Source organism: Sycon ciliatum, chromosome 7 (assembly GCF_964019385.1).
Source record: "Sycon ciliatum chromosome 7, ocSycCili1.1, whole genome shotgun sequence".
In the NCBI taxonomy this organism is placed as follows: Eukaryota; Metazoa; Porifera; class Calcarea; order Leucosolenida; family Sycettidae; genus Sycon; species Sycon ciliatum.
The window spans coordinates 3,442,144-3,457,893 of NC_088649.1; the positions used below are offsets into that span (position 1 = coordinate 3,442,144).

The window sequence follows — 15,750 nt, forward strand, 5'->3', positions numbered from 1 at the left end:
AGGAAGACCGTCCAGCCATTCACCGGCCATTCACCAGCCGTTCACCAGCCGTTCACCAGCCGTTCACCAGGCATTCACCAGCCATTCACCAGGCATTCACCAGCCATTCACCAACCATTCACCAGCCATTCACCAGGCATTCACCAGGCATTCACCAGGCATTCACCAGGCATTCACCAGGCATTCACCAGGCATTCACCAGGCATTCACCAGGCATTCACCAGGCATTCACCAGCCATTCACCAGCCATTCACAAACCATTCACCAGGCATTCACCAGGCATTCACCAGGCATTCACCAGCAGTATTTAGTGAAAAGCATGCTCCAGAAGGCAGAACATGGTGTTATCTAGTAAGAGTAGTTCGAAGTAAAAATTATTATGGCACGGCATTGTGACTCACCTCAATCAGAAGTCTCTGACTGGTAACTGCCTGCATGTCAGACAACCATTGCTTCACCTGACGTAGCGCTGCCTCACCCTCACCACTGCCGAAGACACGCTGCTCGTTGACCGACTCCATTCTGAGAGAGATGCCGCACTTCCAGTAGGACACTAGCAGCCACTCTCCGTCGCTGACATTCCACGGTAGTCGCATGGTAAACTTGGACAGGGCAGTCTTCCTCCAGGCGCTGGTTTTCGTGCCGCTCTCGACGAGGAGCTGGTTGTGGCGAGTGATGCATTTCGTGCCAATTGTGAGGAACATATCATGTGGAAAGTGGTCGTTCTCGTCGCAAGCCAGAAGAATGGCCTCGGATGTGGAGCCGCCTTCCAGCTCAGGGATAGACTCATTTTCGGTAGCAGCTGGCATGAGAAAGACTTTCTTCTTTCCGTTCTTGGCCGTGGTGATTTCACCCAGGTCACACAGGATGCACAGTGTCTCCATTAGCTGCAAGAAGGTGTGGCGGTGCTCCTCATTCAACATCAGCCGGTAGAACTCGGAACTGTGCTCTTGCCATAGACGCAAGGCCAGTTCAACCGTGATGTAGCCTTGTTGGTAGAGATCAATGTCATCGCGTGATGGTGGATCCTTCACGAAATCTTCTCGCTTCATTCCAGGCTGAATGAGCGAGCCAGCCAGCTTCATCACGGATGGTACGTTGATGATCACTTTATCCCGCAGTGCTACGGACTGGGGAAAGAAGAGAACGGTGCCAAGGTTGTGGTGAAAGCCCAGCATAGGTTTGACCTCATCCACTCGGCGTGCAATGCCCAGGCGGCGGGCTAGACGAAGCAGATCACCGAGCGAGATCCAGGGACTGGAGAGACGGGGATCTCTAGAGAGCTCGAGAAGTGCGAGCGTTTCCAGACCACGTGCAAGTGGGATAGCCTCTTGGTTGACACTCTCCTCGACAAGCTTAGTGCGCAGGCTTCGAATTCCAGTGTGTTCTGGCAAGAGGAAGCTACCAGAACGTGTGTTGTTGACAAACACGATGTCGTCAGACTTCAGCAAGTGGCAGTACGGTTTCCCTTTAAGACTTTTCATGATGACGTCTCGTTCCGCATCCCGGATGGCTCCACTGAACCAGCGACGCTGGTCGATATGCGTGCCAACGAGGAACACCCGCACGTTGCTGCTACTCGGCATGTTGTGTATTGTGGCCAGGTAGTCGTGGATATACGTAAGGCTTGGCTGTCTCGGCACAGCTGCAGTGCAAGGCCGATGTTTGCCCTCGTGTCGAACCTGCATAGCACAGGAACACACGAGATACAGAGCACCATGCATCTGGTGTTGTAGCTTATAGTTTCATGCCAGGTCCTGGCAATCCTCATACAACTGATATTTTAAACAGTGATATGTATACGAACTTTTCTTTCTTTCGAAGGATGACATGATAGCAATCGTAACAGTTGAGAGGGAGGGGGGGGGGGGGGGGGGGGGAGGGGGATGACACCAAATTAACTTGATTTTGAGCCTGTACCTTAGAGCTAGTGGACTGGCAATATCTGAGTATCTTGTCTTCAATTCAAGATATTTCTACTCTAGCGTCGCATCTCTTCCAGTAGAACACTGTATGCTATAGTATGGCGAAGGTCAAAATCATTGCAATCTTCTAAAGTACAGTATTCTTGGCTTTTAAAAGGTCTAGCTAACACCGAAACCCATTGTACTGTTGGCTGGTCACAGTCACTTCACAATTCACACACAAGGTGCTGGACTACACTGCCTAGACCAAAACCAGCCCACTGTCCAACGGTCTCTCGACATCTATCAATACTTACAGTGCTCTGAGGAGTCTCTGCTTCCACAGACTGGCTTGCGTTGAAGACAATTGCATACACAGTGCGATCAGCACCAAACCCGATGTGCTGAAGCAGCCGATAGGAGTCCTGGCCTGCCGTGTCCCAGATGCGGATGATTTGGAACGATCCCTCGGCAATATCTGCGCTGGCATTTTCACTGAACCAAGAGGATGTCACGCGGCTTGAGATATCACTAATCACACTTTGTGGTAACTCGTTCTCGCTTGCTGCCGAGTCAGAGAATGGGTCCGTCAATCCAGAGGCATCACTTGCTAGTGAAGAAGAAATGTCTGATCTGGTATTGCTTGCAGCAGAGTTAGCAGAATGAGAGGATTCCGAAACAGGTGAGGCAGAAGAAGAAGAAGAAGCAGCGGCAGTGTGCAGAAAGGCCTCTGGATCAGTTGCGGTACCCTTGATCACAGACGCGATCCTCCTTCTGAGCATTTCCTCGCCGTCTTTGCTGGCCTCCTGCTCCAGCTGATCGCCATCGATGATGAACGTGCTTTCATCCACTCCGACTGTGCTGTTGTCGTCCTTTCCGCGCAAGATTTTCTTGCGGCAAAGAGAGCGCGCCAGGCTGGTCTTGCCTGCACCGGCTTCACCGATCAGAATCATGCGTAGAAACGGTATTCCAATCTCCAGTTGGAGTCGGGCTGGCCTGAACATGGGTTCAGTAACTGTGCACAAAGAAAACATGAAATACTTACACTTGTAGATGAATGCATATGCTACCTATGGGGTCTCTTGCCCATCTTGCATTTAAAGTGCAGTGTAGCTGGCAGAAGACACCTCCAATGCATGGATATGGCTTGATTAGGGTCAGAGACTCAGAAGTTGAAAACTTCGCATCCGTTTGATACATTGCACTACTTTTCGAAGTGCATGTATTCTCACATTCGGAGCACAGTGCACACCTGCGAACTCGGGCTTGAAATAGCGCATTAAAGTGCGCAATATTCTCCGGCAAATGCGGCAATCATAATCTCTGGCTCTCCATCCGAGTCTAGTACGCACAAGTTCCAATTCCAAGTATTCATTCTGCTAACACAATCACACTTGATCACATTTATACTGTGTATGGATTGAGAGACTGGTGGAACAGAAGACACCACCGGTCTCAGCACTGGCTTCATGCTGACCAACCTTCATCAACGTCTTCTGCTGCTTCCATACCTGTGTAGGAGACGATTTCAACGCTGCATACTCCAGGCATGTCCATTTGCATGACTGCATAGATGATATCGTGCGCTCCAGGGACATCCAATAGCTTATGGTTAAGCATTCCACCATTCCGTTTCATCTCGCTGCACACTACTTCACCTGTTGGCCACCAATGTACAAAAACGGATCGATTGTTGGGGTCTACGAACTTGTAGCACACAGAGAGCAGAACAAAACACACACATTGTTACTAGGTCTCTGTGACTGTCATGGCTGCCACGGCAACCCTGATCTCTTTTAAAAGTGCATCGCACCACACTGACATGGCCCAGTTAGTCCTTCCACAGCATCAACAAAGTTTAATATCATTCAGTGTGCATTCTGTCACAAGTCCGTGTTTTCTTGATTGTTAGCGTGTGTCATTCATGGAATATGGACACGTGGGTCTACTGCAGATTGCCAAGAACCAGCTCATAGAACGACTCAACAATGAGAGATGCTTCCCAGTACGACATTCACAGCAAAGCACGCCTCACCGGCACCATATTCACAGAAAGCTTCCCACACCGAAAGACATTTAACAGCTGTATCTTTGACTGAGTTATGAACTATCGATGCATGTTCAGAGGGAGGGAGAGAGGGAGGGACAGGCAGACAGAAGAGAGAGAAATGGTCAAACATATTGGTTTCCATGACAACCTCAGGAATCTAACATAAGCTTTATTTAGATGGACAAGTCCAAAGAGGCTTGTACAAGCAGCTTCCTACACACGGCACAGAGCACCACGCATCATTCGTTGTAACTAAAAGCGCCATGCCCATAGGCAATCATCAGACAACTACAAGTGAACTGTAGTGCTCTGTGTTGTGTGTACGATAGCTATATTTGAATGAATAATGAGCACTCTGTCGAGCCGGAGCACTCTCATTTACAAACGGCTTCCAAACTTTCAACTGCTTTAATAGCATCCTGTGCATGGACACTCCATGATAAAAATCATCATAAACCTGCAGACACTTAAAGGGGAAGTGTAACGATTTTTCATGTAGGGTCCTGAAGAATGACAACTTGACATCGGTTCGAATGGCATATCTCTCACTTGCATCTGATAAGTCAAACTTGCCAAATCGCCAATTGTATGCTCATGTTGCCATGGCGACCAGCGCAGTGATGACGCATGTTCTGCTTAGCTCTGTGAGAGAGAAGGTCGATCACTGCAGAATTTGGTCATTTTCAATTGGTTTATTGTACTCACGAAGTGTAAGAAGGGCTTTGTTCAATGCTATTAGTGCAGTGAGCTGTGTATTAGCAAGAGTACATAAAAACCAGAGTGTGCAGCTCGGATGGGTTGCTGTCACGGCGGAATTCCGTGATGACATCATTTTAGTGATGTGCGTACAAGCAGGATTCAAGCAAGTCTCTTTCCGCACAACTGCAGCTCAATTGTACGCACTTCGTCATTTCCCGCCTCAAATCTGCGCCAAATATGATGTAATCACAGAATTCCGCCGTGACAGACACCCATAGCAGAAAAGGCCACAAGCTGCACACTCTGGTTTTCACGTACTAGTAGTCCTCTCGGGTGTGTGCTGGGACGTGACACTGACAGGAGAAGGCTGGAGTGCGGAGACAGCAGCAGACAAGCGGAAATAGTGACAAAAAGCGCTAACATCTTGGTTGGAACAAATCAGACGTTTAGCATTTACCCCAACCAAGGACCACGCCATTTGCTCTTTCCACTTCCTGAAGATGGATGTGATGCTTGCTGGCGATTCTCCTATCTCTCGTAACATCTTCTGAAGCCAGGTGAGACGACAGGTGGTGGAGATTGGCGAACCAAATAATGTAGTTTTTTGAAAGTTTGCTGAAAATTTCTCGGGAGAGATGGCGAATACCAAGCATCTTCTCCTTGAGGAACCATTTCCTAGGCTACAGTCAGCCAAGGGAAATGCAGGAGAATGCCGAAAAACGTACTAACAGCATTGAACACAGCATTTCTTTCACTTCGTGAATACAATAACACAATAATGAAAATGACCACATTCTGCAGTGATCGACCTTCTCTCTCACGGACCTAAGCAGAACCTGCGTCATCACTGCGCTGGTCACTATGGCAACATGATCATACAATTCGCGAGTTGGCAAGTTTGGCTTATCGTTTGCAAGTGAAAGATATGCCATTCGAACCGATATCAATTGTCTTTCTTCTGGACCCTAATTGAATTAAGGTGAGCCAACCATAATAACATTTCCCTTGTTTGCTCTTTTTTGAAAATCAGTGTGGTGATCATTTCCTTCAGATAGACAAGAGAAAACGTTCGGAATAGACCCATTGCGCAATGACGTAATTTGTGCAATAAACACCCTTCACAGCCACCTGAGGAGGGGGGTCGTCTGGGGTGTTGAACAGTGCACTCCTGATCCCAGCATACTCACAAGCATTACTCATGCATTCCATATTTGGCTGTGAATGGTGTTTTTACGTCATTGCGCACTGGGTCCTTTAACTCGAAATTGTTCTGTGTTTGCAGATGACTGTGTTTACCATGTACCTATATTTAATTCTTTATTGCTATTCTATTTAAAAAGCTTACGTGGAGATAGAACTGTAATTAACACAATAAATAGAGGAAGCTGCGCACTCATGTATAAAAGCTTGTTCCTCAACATGAAAACAAGTTTTGCTAATGGTGTTTGTACTGACGCAGCTTACTCTCTTTATGGCGCTATTCTATTTATTGAAGTTAGTTCTAAGAGGCTCACCTTTGCAAGAGAGTCAGTCAGGTTAAATGTAACTTGGCCAATTTCACCTCTTTCAGAATTGAATCTGAATGTACGCGGAGACTGATCTGGGTTAAAACGGCCGAACCCTATTGAAAGGAAAGGAACCTTCCAATCAGACTGGAATACCTCCTGAAGGAACATACATACACAGCATACATACAAATATACATGAGTGCTTATGCACATACACATACAGACGTCCCCCTCTAATCCGGCACTTGTTTATCCGGAACCCTTGCCAACCGGCGCACTTTGTGACGAAACCGATTTTTTTCGTTCAATTCCTACATCTTAATCCGGCACTTGAATTCCGGCTCCGGCAGTGACTTTTTGAAACGAATCGCTCAAACTGCACGTAGTTTGATTTCATAATCCGGCGGTCGTAAATCGCGTACCGTACAGGTGCACTCCTTGCCAGGCCAGGCTAGGCCAGTCTGGTCAGTGCCGCGCGCGCGGGGCCACTTCAGAGTTCAGTTCAGTTGACAACTGTACTCGACCTCACGCGGGAGAGTTCAGTTCGGTTGGTTGTTAGGACTTTTCCGAACCCTAACTCAATTTATACAAAGAGAAAGACCAAGGAACTACAAGTTATGCTATACTGTCCACTAACACCACCAGTTACTAAACAATCAGCTCATGCGATAACATTGCACGACACTGACCGACGGTACTGACGTTCTACACCTAACTACAGTCAACCATACTAAGCAGTCAACCATACTTTCTTATTTTAGCAAGGAGTAGTGTCCTGCCAATTTTCAGGTGTGTGTGTGTGTGCAAGAGTACATGTGAACATGTTCTCTGTTTTACTTAATCACTTTATCACTGTGTATATTCCTGGAGAACAGTTGAGAATATAAAGCCGTGCACCAAATACTTGGGTCGACACGGAAAAACCCTGCGTTTTGACGTATGATACATGCATGCAATTGGGTGGGGCCGGGTTAGAGGGCAGGATTTCTTAATCCAGCACCCTCGTTAATCCAGCAGAAAAAGCCAGCAAAAGGTGCCGGATTAGAGAGGGACGACTGTACACACACGTACGTACACACACACCCACCCACGCACGCACCCGCACATGCACCCATGCATGCACCCACCCACGCACCCACCCAAACACGCACCCACGCATGCACCCACCCACGCATTCACGAACGCACCCACCCACCTACGCACACCCCGGGGGCCCCACGCACGCACCTACCCATGCACCCACCCACGCACCCACCCACGCACCCACCCGCCCCAACGCACCCGCCCCACGCACCCGCCCCCACGCACCCACCCCCCCCCCCCCCCCACACACACACACCTGTCCTGTCCTGTAGAGCCACTGCCACAGGGGTCACGTGGGCCCCGGAGGGGCATCAGAGAGGAAGATGGAGCACGCAGCTGATGACGCCGGAGATGGTGGAGCAAACGGAACCGGCGAGAACACGCGCACACATGACTGAACGAATTACGCTGCTGGGCAGTCGGGCGGGGGCCAGTCCTCGAGCACTAGTGATGATCGCGGCCTTGCGCAGTCCAAAAGCAGCGGGCACACACAGCACAGTGCGCAGCACAGCAGGCACCCTGTACATAGACTTGCCGGGGCTCGGGAGGCTAAGGCTGAGGCTGAGGTGAGGAACAGCGGTGACAAGCTAGACCACCCTTGCTTCGAAACCAACACCCACAATCTCCACAGTGGCAAGCCCCTCGCTGCTCAGCAATGGGCTTACCTTTGGACTTTTGGAAAGCCCATCGCCGAAGGCGATGATAGCTATTAGGCGAGGCAGTAGTTCTTGTGTCGGGATAAATCATTCGGACGGCGAAAGTCGCGGCCGCAGACACAGACAAACACTCTTGGTTGGGGCTGGCTTGGTGGCTTCCGACGGCTACGCTCGCGCCAGTCTCTCCGGTCCTGAGCAAGGTGGTACCATTGCGCCTCCGGGATACCGGTCGCACGCAGGTCTGAAGCTGCCACATCTCTCCAACGACGCTTGGGTCCATGGCGGGGCCGAGTGTTAGTGCCCTCCGCAAACAGGATCTGCTTTGGCAACCTGGTGTCGTCCATCATTGCGAGGTGACCAAGCCATCGCAGGCGATTCGCACGAATGACCTCCTCCAGCGAGGCTGGCATGCCGCTGCTCTTCGCCAGGTCTTCCCTTGACAGGTGTTCCTGCCACTGCTGGTCTCGGGTAACACTCAGAATCGTGCGAACACACTGTCGATGGAACGTGTCCAACCTGCGCAGGAGGGGTGCCTTCAGCGTCCATGTCTCAGAACCATACAGCAGCACTGTAAGAACCACGGCCTGGTAGACGTGACGTCGGATTCCAAGCGATAGACCCGAGTTCCGGAAAATTGGTTGGAGGAGGCTACCAAACGCCCTCGATGCCTTGGCGAGACGAGTTGTGACTTCGGCATCCAGCTCTCCATTGTCGCTGATTGTACTGCCGAGGTAGGTAAAATCGCTGACCACGCCGATCACGTCACCAGCACTCCCAGGCACAACAATATCAGCACGGATGACACTCGGACCGACCGCCAAGAACTTTGTCTTCTGCACACTAACAGTCAGGCCCCAGCCTGACGCACACTGCGTAAATTCCTTCACCATCGTCTCCATGTGCTCGTACGAAGTGGTATACAGGGCAGCATCATCCGCAAATAGCGACTCCGACACGGATAAGTCTGTGAGTCTGTGCTTGGCAGTACGGTCGCCAACCAACTTGCGGCCGATACGATGTTTCATCGGGAAACTAGGCACTGTGGATGTTGAGCGCCAGTGTGCAAGGACGGCAGAGAAGTAGAGGTTGAACAACATCGGAGCCAGGGTGCAACCCTGGCGTAGACTATTCTCCACCCCAAAGCTGTCAGACTGACCACTACCCACGCGAACAGACGCCATCATACCCTCGTGAAGAGACCGGATCACCTGAAGCATGCGCGGAGGCACACCGAGTTTCTGCAGGACCAGCCAAAGCGCTGTTCGGGGGACCGAGTCGTACGCCTTGCGTAGATCCACAAACAAGACGTACAGATCAGATTGATGTTCGATGGCTTTCTCGAGTACTTGGCGGGCAGCAAAGATCATATCGATGCAGCCCCTACCCTTCCGAAAACCGCACTGAGACTCTGGTAGCCAGTCTTCAGCGAGTGGCTCCAGCCGGTCCTGGAGCATGCGAGCAAACAGTTTGCCCACAACATCGAGCAAGCTGATGCCACGCCAGTTATCGCAGCTATGCCGGTTACCCTTCTTGGAAATGGGGACTATCTCTGCATCACGCCAGTCAGCAGGGACCGATCCAGTTTCCCAAACCCTAACGATGAACTCATGGAGGCGACCCAACAAATGTTCACCACCACAACGAATCAGCTCTGGCAGAATGCCTGATTGACCACTGGCTGTGCCATTCTTCATACGGCGAAGTGCACGTTGGAGCTCCTCGATGCTAGGGACGTCGTCCAGATGTTCACGAACATCCAATGCAGGCATGCTGTCAACAGTGTGTTGGTCAAATTGGCTTACACACACACACACACACACACACACACACACACACACACACACACACACACACACACACACACACACACACACACACACACACACACACACACACACCTTGGACCTTGGACGCGCTGCCATATTCTGGCTATGCGGACCCCATGGGGGGTTGAGCAGGTTCGGAACAGTAGGGGCGATGACGGGATAGGTCCTGTGGTCTACTGAAACGCCGACCGCAATTGCAAACTATGCAGAAGCCACGGCTGCACTTGTGACGTTTCATGCCTTGGCGCGATAGCACACAGCGGTTGCAGCGGGCGCAGTGGAAGCTGCAGCGTTCGCAGGACATATTGTTTGTAACCGGTGACTCAAGTGTGTCAGAAGATGCCTCTGCTGGTGATGTTGCTGGCGAGCACTTGTGTCGGGCAAATCCACCCTTGCTCCGGAACCATCTGTCGCACTGATCGCAGTGACAGCTTCCTGGCTGTTGGCTTATGGGTAGGGCACGCGTAGCTGTACACCTGTGTCGCTTCACACACACACACACACACACACACACACACACACACACACACACACACACACACACACACACACACACCACACACGCACGCACGCACGCACGCACACACACACACACACACACACACACACACACACACCTTAAGAAGAACACACATTGCCTGGGTGGATGGTGCGCGGCCGGCGAAATTGAATGGCATTTAACCGGCGGGAAAGTAATAGCAGGGTTGGCAAGAGCCAAGAGCCCACTGATGCATTCAATGGAGAAATGGAGAGCCGCCGGGCACCGTTTATTGGGGTTTACTTTATAAAAGTAAGCATGTGAGGATAAATATGGGAGTGGGAGGGTGGTCACGAGAAACAAATAAACTGACAACCAGTCACCACCATGAACAATTCTTGAGAAGAGATTGTCAGCAAGGGAGCAAGAAAATGGGCCGCCATTTTTGCGTCATGGTAACCGGACATCAGTATGGTTGCTGACGTCATGGGCACGTTGTGTGCGCTTGGGTAAATGTGAGTAGCAACTCTGACAGTTGTGTAGCACCATGCCTGCGCGAGGACACAGGGCAGCAGAGACAGTTGTGCGGCGCCATGCGCCCGCAAGGACATGGGGCGGCAGAGGTAGGTGTGCGGCCCCACGCGCCTGCGAGGACAAAGGGGCGGCGGAGACAGTTGTGCGGCACCATGTGCATGCAAGGGCATGGGGCAGCAGGGGCAGTTGTGCGGCACCATGTGCATTCGAGGACATGGGGCAGCACGTACCCGCGGCGGTGAGCTGCAATGATGCTAGCTGTTAATGAGCATAAACGCTGCGCTTAACAAATGCGACACACACCACACACACTCGCATACTCATACTCCTGCCCATCACTGATGCGCAGCAACTTGTGCTGGGATTCCACCATTCAACAGCTTGCAAAGCTGATGAATTGACCACCACTAATTTTAGCCTGGCCTAGACCACACGGCTGATTGAAGTGGCTTTTTCTGGCATGCTGTGACGGGAATGGTCTTAGAGACTGCTTCTCCCATTCCCGTTGGCTTTCCATTCTCATTTCGTTGCAATTATTTACACTCCTTCTGCCTGTATGCATGCTCTGTATGGTGATCTGTATCATGAACAGCTAGTACTCTACACACTATCCACCTTTAGGAACACACTGTATTTCTACACATCCATATTCTACCTCCTACACCGTACTCTGAACCCAGCAGTGAGTCGAATACGACTCCGTGTATTTGATTCTGAAAAGATGAAGCTGGTCACGACGAGGGTTTCCCCTCAGTTCTTGGTTAGTCTAGAAGGAGTGAGTTTGATTTGTAGTGTTGACTGGAGCTGCTAGTATGCTTCCTGTTACACATGCTAACACATGCACACAGGCACACATGCACACATGCACACAGGCACACATGCACACAGGCACACATGCACACAGGCACACATGCACGCACGCACACCCCCCCCCCACACACACACACACATGCATGCAATCATGTTGATATAAAATTTACACACGACACAGAGCACCACTCATCATTCATTGTAACAGTTTCATGTTCATAGGCAATCATCAGACAACTAATAATTATTTGTCTGATGATTGCCTATGGACAAGGAACTTTTTACCTTACAACAAATCTATTCGAATGAATATTGAGCACTGTACCGAGGCGAAGGACTCTCATTTGTGATATACAATTAAAAATATATCACGGATCACGTGAGACTCGACTGGAGGCCGGTAGGAACACCACCACAAGGATCGAGGACTCGAACCCGGGACCTTGCTTGTCATGAGCAATGCTCTAACCATCTGAGCTATGGGACCAACGTTGATATAATTCGGGAACTGCGTGTTGCTCCCTATGTGGGAGCTTGCGCTATTCCTGCCCACTTGAATTCTCACTTGACTGACTCACGACTGTCGTTAGGAGCACACGAGAAGTCCATCGAACCTTCCACTTGGCAAACGTGCAGAAAAGCACCACTCCCTGCTAAATACACAGTGTTCCGGGGAATTCACCCCTCATCAGTTGAGCTTGAGTAGGCTGAGGAAGATTGTGCCTGAGGAGCACCACTTCACGTTATGTAGTGCTCTCCAGGCACAAACATCACCAGGGATACAAACTTACAGAGACGCTCCGTTTCCAGCTCAACCAAGTATCGCCGAAGTCGCACCAACCTCTTCTTTACGCTGATATAATTGTATAAACGAGAGAGCTTGAAAGCTCAGGGCCCTACACTATGCTGTTTTGCCTAGCTCATGATGCATGTTACCGCTGGCGCTCTTCACGCGTGAAAGAGGACACCATTGAATGATTCTTTTCCTCTATCATAGACCGCACAGCTTCCGTGTGCGCAGTTGCAGTAGCACGACGCGAATCAGCATCATCAAGCCTCCTATGTTCATTTCGTATTTGTCTCGCCCTACGTTTCTTCTGACCGGCGCTGCCTCTGCCGATCACGCTTATTTTGAAGACGACAGGATCTCTCTTCCAAAGTCTCCTGCGACCGGTGATGACTATTCACATCTCGTTTTCTTTGTACCCGCCTGGATGCCTGCTCAGTGGTATTTTGCTGCCGACGCATCCTATCACGAATTCGAACTATGATTGTCCACTTACTTCCTCAGATTCAAATGCTCTCTCTTGAAACTACTTCCTCCGTTAACACAAACTTTGTGATGGATTTTGATGGATATGAAAACGCTCAGAACAGGTCAAGAACAGTTTGTATCGACTGCAAATCACTGCACGAAGGTAGTTAAGCCTATGCACAGCGTCTTTACAAGAGAAACTGTTGGCGAAATGAGCAGAGAGTTCAGTTGGCGTCGCTTTCGCTCCACTCATTTTTGACCCCGCGTCGCTGTCGTCATCTGCTGCACGCGAGTCAACATCTCTCTTGAGTCGTTGTTCAGCTCGTTTCAGCCATGCCTCCGCTTCTTTGATTGCACTCCACTGAACCTGATGTCGCCATCATTCAAGCAAGTTGGCTTTCAAGCTGCGTGATCCGCCTCGGTGGAGATTACTCGTTTCCACCAGGGAGTCGTTAAAATATTAACTCCCTGGTTTCATCTTCGCTCTCCAGAGCTCCGCGAAACGAGGAGTAAAGGCACAGCCAAACTGATTCCATTTTCTCCGATGGATACTCCTGCCAGCATTTAACGGCAGCAGCTAGCAAGTCCAGTCGACTTTCCTTAGCCACGAAACTCGGGTCAGACTGCAGATTTCTGAAACAATGCATGGTCATCAGCATTCGAATCTTGGCTTTGCACAGGTTGAACAAGAACGTTAACCAGTTCAGAATTATTTCATTGTGCCGTGCGATCGGAGCAGCTCCTTGTTCACACGCTCATTGTGTGGGCTCGCTGCTCCGTTCCATCGCTCTCTATCTATCTCAAACTCAGTGCTAGAGTAGTAGAGAGGCCAAGCAGCGCATTATGCCCTCGGAGAAGTGGTATTTCAGTTTCGCTCGTCATGATTGTCATCACCTATGTTGCCACAGTGCAACCATCGATTCCGCTCAGCGTGTTGTGAAAGGTCGCTTTCCTTCCATCGTACCTCTTTCATGGCATGCCAGGGAAGGCCGAGAAAGTGATCGCGACTCATTTCACGGCAGTTTGTGCGCAAACCAGTCCTTCAAAAATCCATCACGAAGTTTTGTTTACGGAGGAAGTAACGTCAATTCTAATTGCATTTCCTCCTCATCTCCCTATTTATATTTTATAAACTTTTACATAACGCATACGGGATGCGTTTCATGGTACGGTACGGGACATGTACGAAATATGCCGACGCCCTACATGTGCTTTCCCTTCATACAATACAACCGGCATTACGTTACATAACACATACGGGTTGTGTGTGTGTGTGTGTGTTTGTGTGTGTGTGTGTGTGTGTGTGTGTGTGTGTGTGTGTGTGTGTGTGTGTGTGTGTATGTGTGTGACAAACAAACAAACAAAACCAAACAAACAAACGGAGTTATAAAGCTGTGTGGACCCTGGCTAGCGCCAGACGTTACTTCAGTTGCATAGCTACGGGAATAATTAGATCTACAGCATAATAATTATATGTACGTGCAGTATAGTGTTTTTAGTAGGTCCCCACTTTCCGTACATTTTATCCCATGCATCTGACTTCCCCGTATATTTGCCAAAGCTTGTACCTTGTATCCTGCACTCATAGCCCCCGTGTTATCGTATTTCCGCTGGCCTGGGTTGCTGCACACATGATCACCATCTTAATTCGTCATAGCTACCCAGACCCTATACCTAGCCTCCCCTTGCATTTCCTCAAACTATCTCACTCTCTTGCTCTCAGTCTGCATGTAATTGTTCGTCCCTCGGTCTCACCCCGCGTCGTTTACCCCAATACAAATGTATTCCCCAGCCTACCGCGCCTCCCTGACATGCTGTGAATGTCGAGCATGGGGATTCAGAAGACTTTAACAGTTTGAGTAGAGGTTTGACCCTTGGCTAATACAATGATAATAGGTGATGCTTTCATCTTCAACTTCTTTAGTCAAAATATTCGCACAGGATTCTTTTCCGAAACAAGAGTGGTGTCATGGAACATTTCACCTACGTTTGGACTATACCCGACTCGAACTTCTAATGTGCGTCCTCTCTCCAGCGGTAACGCGCTCACTGCCCAGCCAGCTTCATTCCTAGGGTCATCTGCAGGGAACAAGGCAGAATGCAGGTTTGCAAAACCTCTACAGTGAGCTTACCAGTACTCGACATCCATTGGGCATGTACATTTGCACTCCGTGAAATCCGACCCAGAGTGAAAAACTGGCGCCCTGGATCAGTTCTAATTACATTATTGTATTGTACTTTGAAGTACAATGTGTTCATGTACGTCCAGCCGCAGTTGTGCCACTTCTAGTGTGTCAAGGGCCGTGCTAGTTGAGAGCACCAAATACGCACTCTGGGTCAGATTTCATAGAGCGCAACTGTACAAAGCCTCATCAGCCGAAGTGCGTGTACAGTTCGCTTACGATAATTATTGTATATACATGATTGTACTTTGGTATGCTGGCGCAAAACAATTTGCTCATAGAGGAAGACGAAATTGAAAGCATCTCACCGCCTTGAAATTTCACATGGCCAGTATGTTTTGGAGCTGCGACCTGACCAGAACAAGCCGAGATTTACTCGCTGAAAAAGCGCTGAGTGCAGACCACCTACCGGTAACATGCGTCATTTGGAAACGTGACTTTCGGTCCCAAGGGCAAAAACATCTCCTCGATGTTATATTATAGAATTTGACCTAGTCTCGCTGAAAAATAATGCGATATTGATTCTCCCATCGGAAGTATTCAAACTTGTTCCACAGAATCAGGGTCTGGGTTCGAGGGAGTGAAGTCACTCCTTTAGGTTAAAATCTGCACTTGCACCTAGGTATGAGTGTTCACGGTTCTAGCGAGGAAAAAACTGTGAGGGCGGGGGGGGGGGGGGGGGGGCGCAAAGGAAACAAACAGTTTACCCATTTTTCCATGTTCCACTATTACCTTGTCACACAAAATGCAACGTATGGGTGCTG

At 49.7% G+C, this 15,750-nt stretch overlaps 1 protein-coding gene across 1 annotated transcript in view; it reads right to left on the minus strand.

Moving 5' to 3' along the window:
* LOC135820751 (uncharacterized) overlaps positions 1–14,923 on the minus strand; it is a 22,265-nt gene extending 7,342 nt beyond the window's left edge. Inside the window, exons 1-5 of the mRNA XM_065333772.1 lie at positions 14,791–14,923; positions 6,168–6,317; positions 3,416–3,611; positions 2,222–2,919; positions 402–1,682 (exon numbers count right to left, since the gene is read on the minus strand). Coding sequence (XP_065189844.1) covers positions 402–1,682; positions 2,222–2,919; positions 3,416–3,542 — 2,106 coding nt within the window. The 5' untranslated portion in view covers positions 3,543–3,611; positions 6,168–6,317; positions 14,791–14,923. The remainder of the gene's footprint in view (positions 1–401; positions 1,683–2,221; positions 2,920–3,415; positions 3,612–6,167; positions 6,318–14,790) is intronic.
* Between the last annotated feature and the right edge of the window lie 827 nt (positions 14,924–15,750).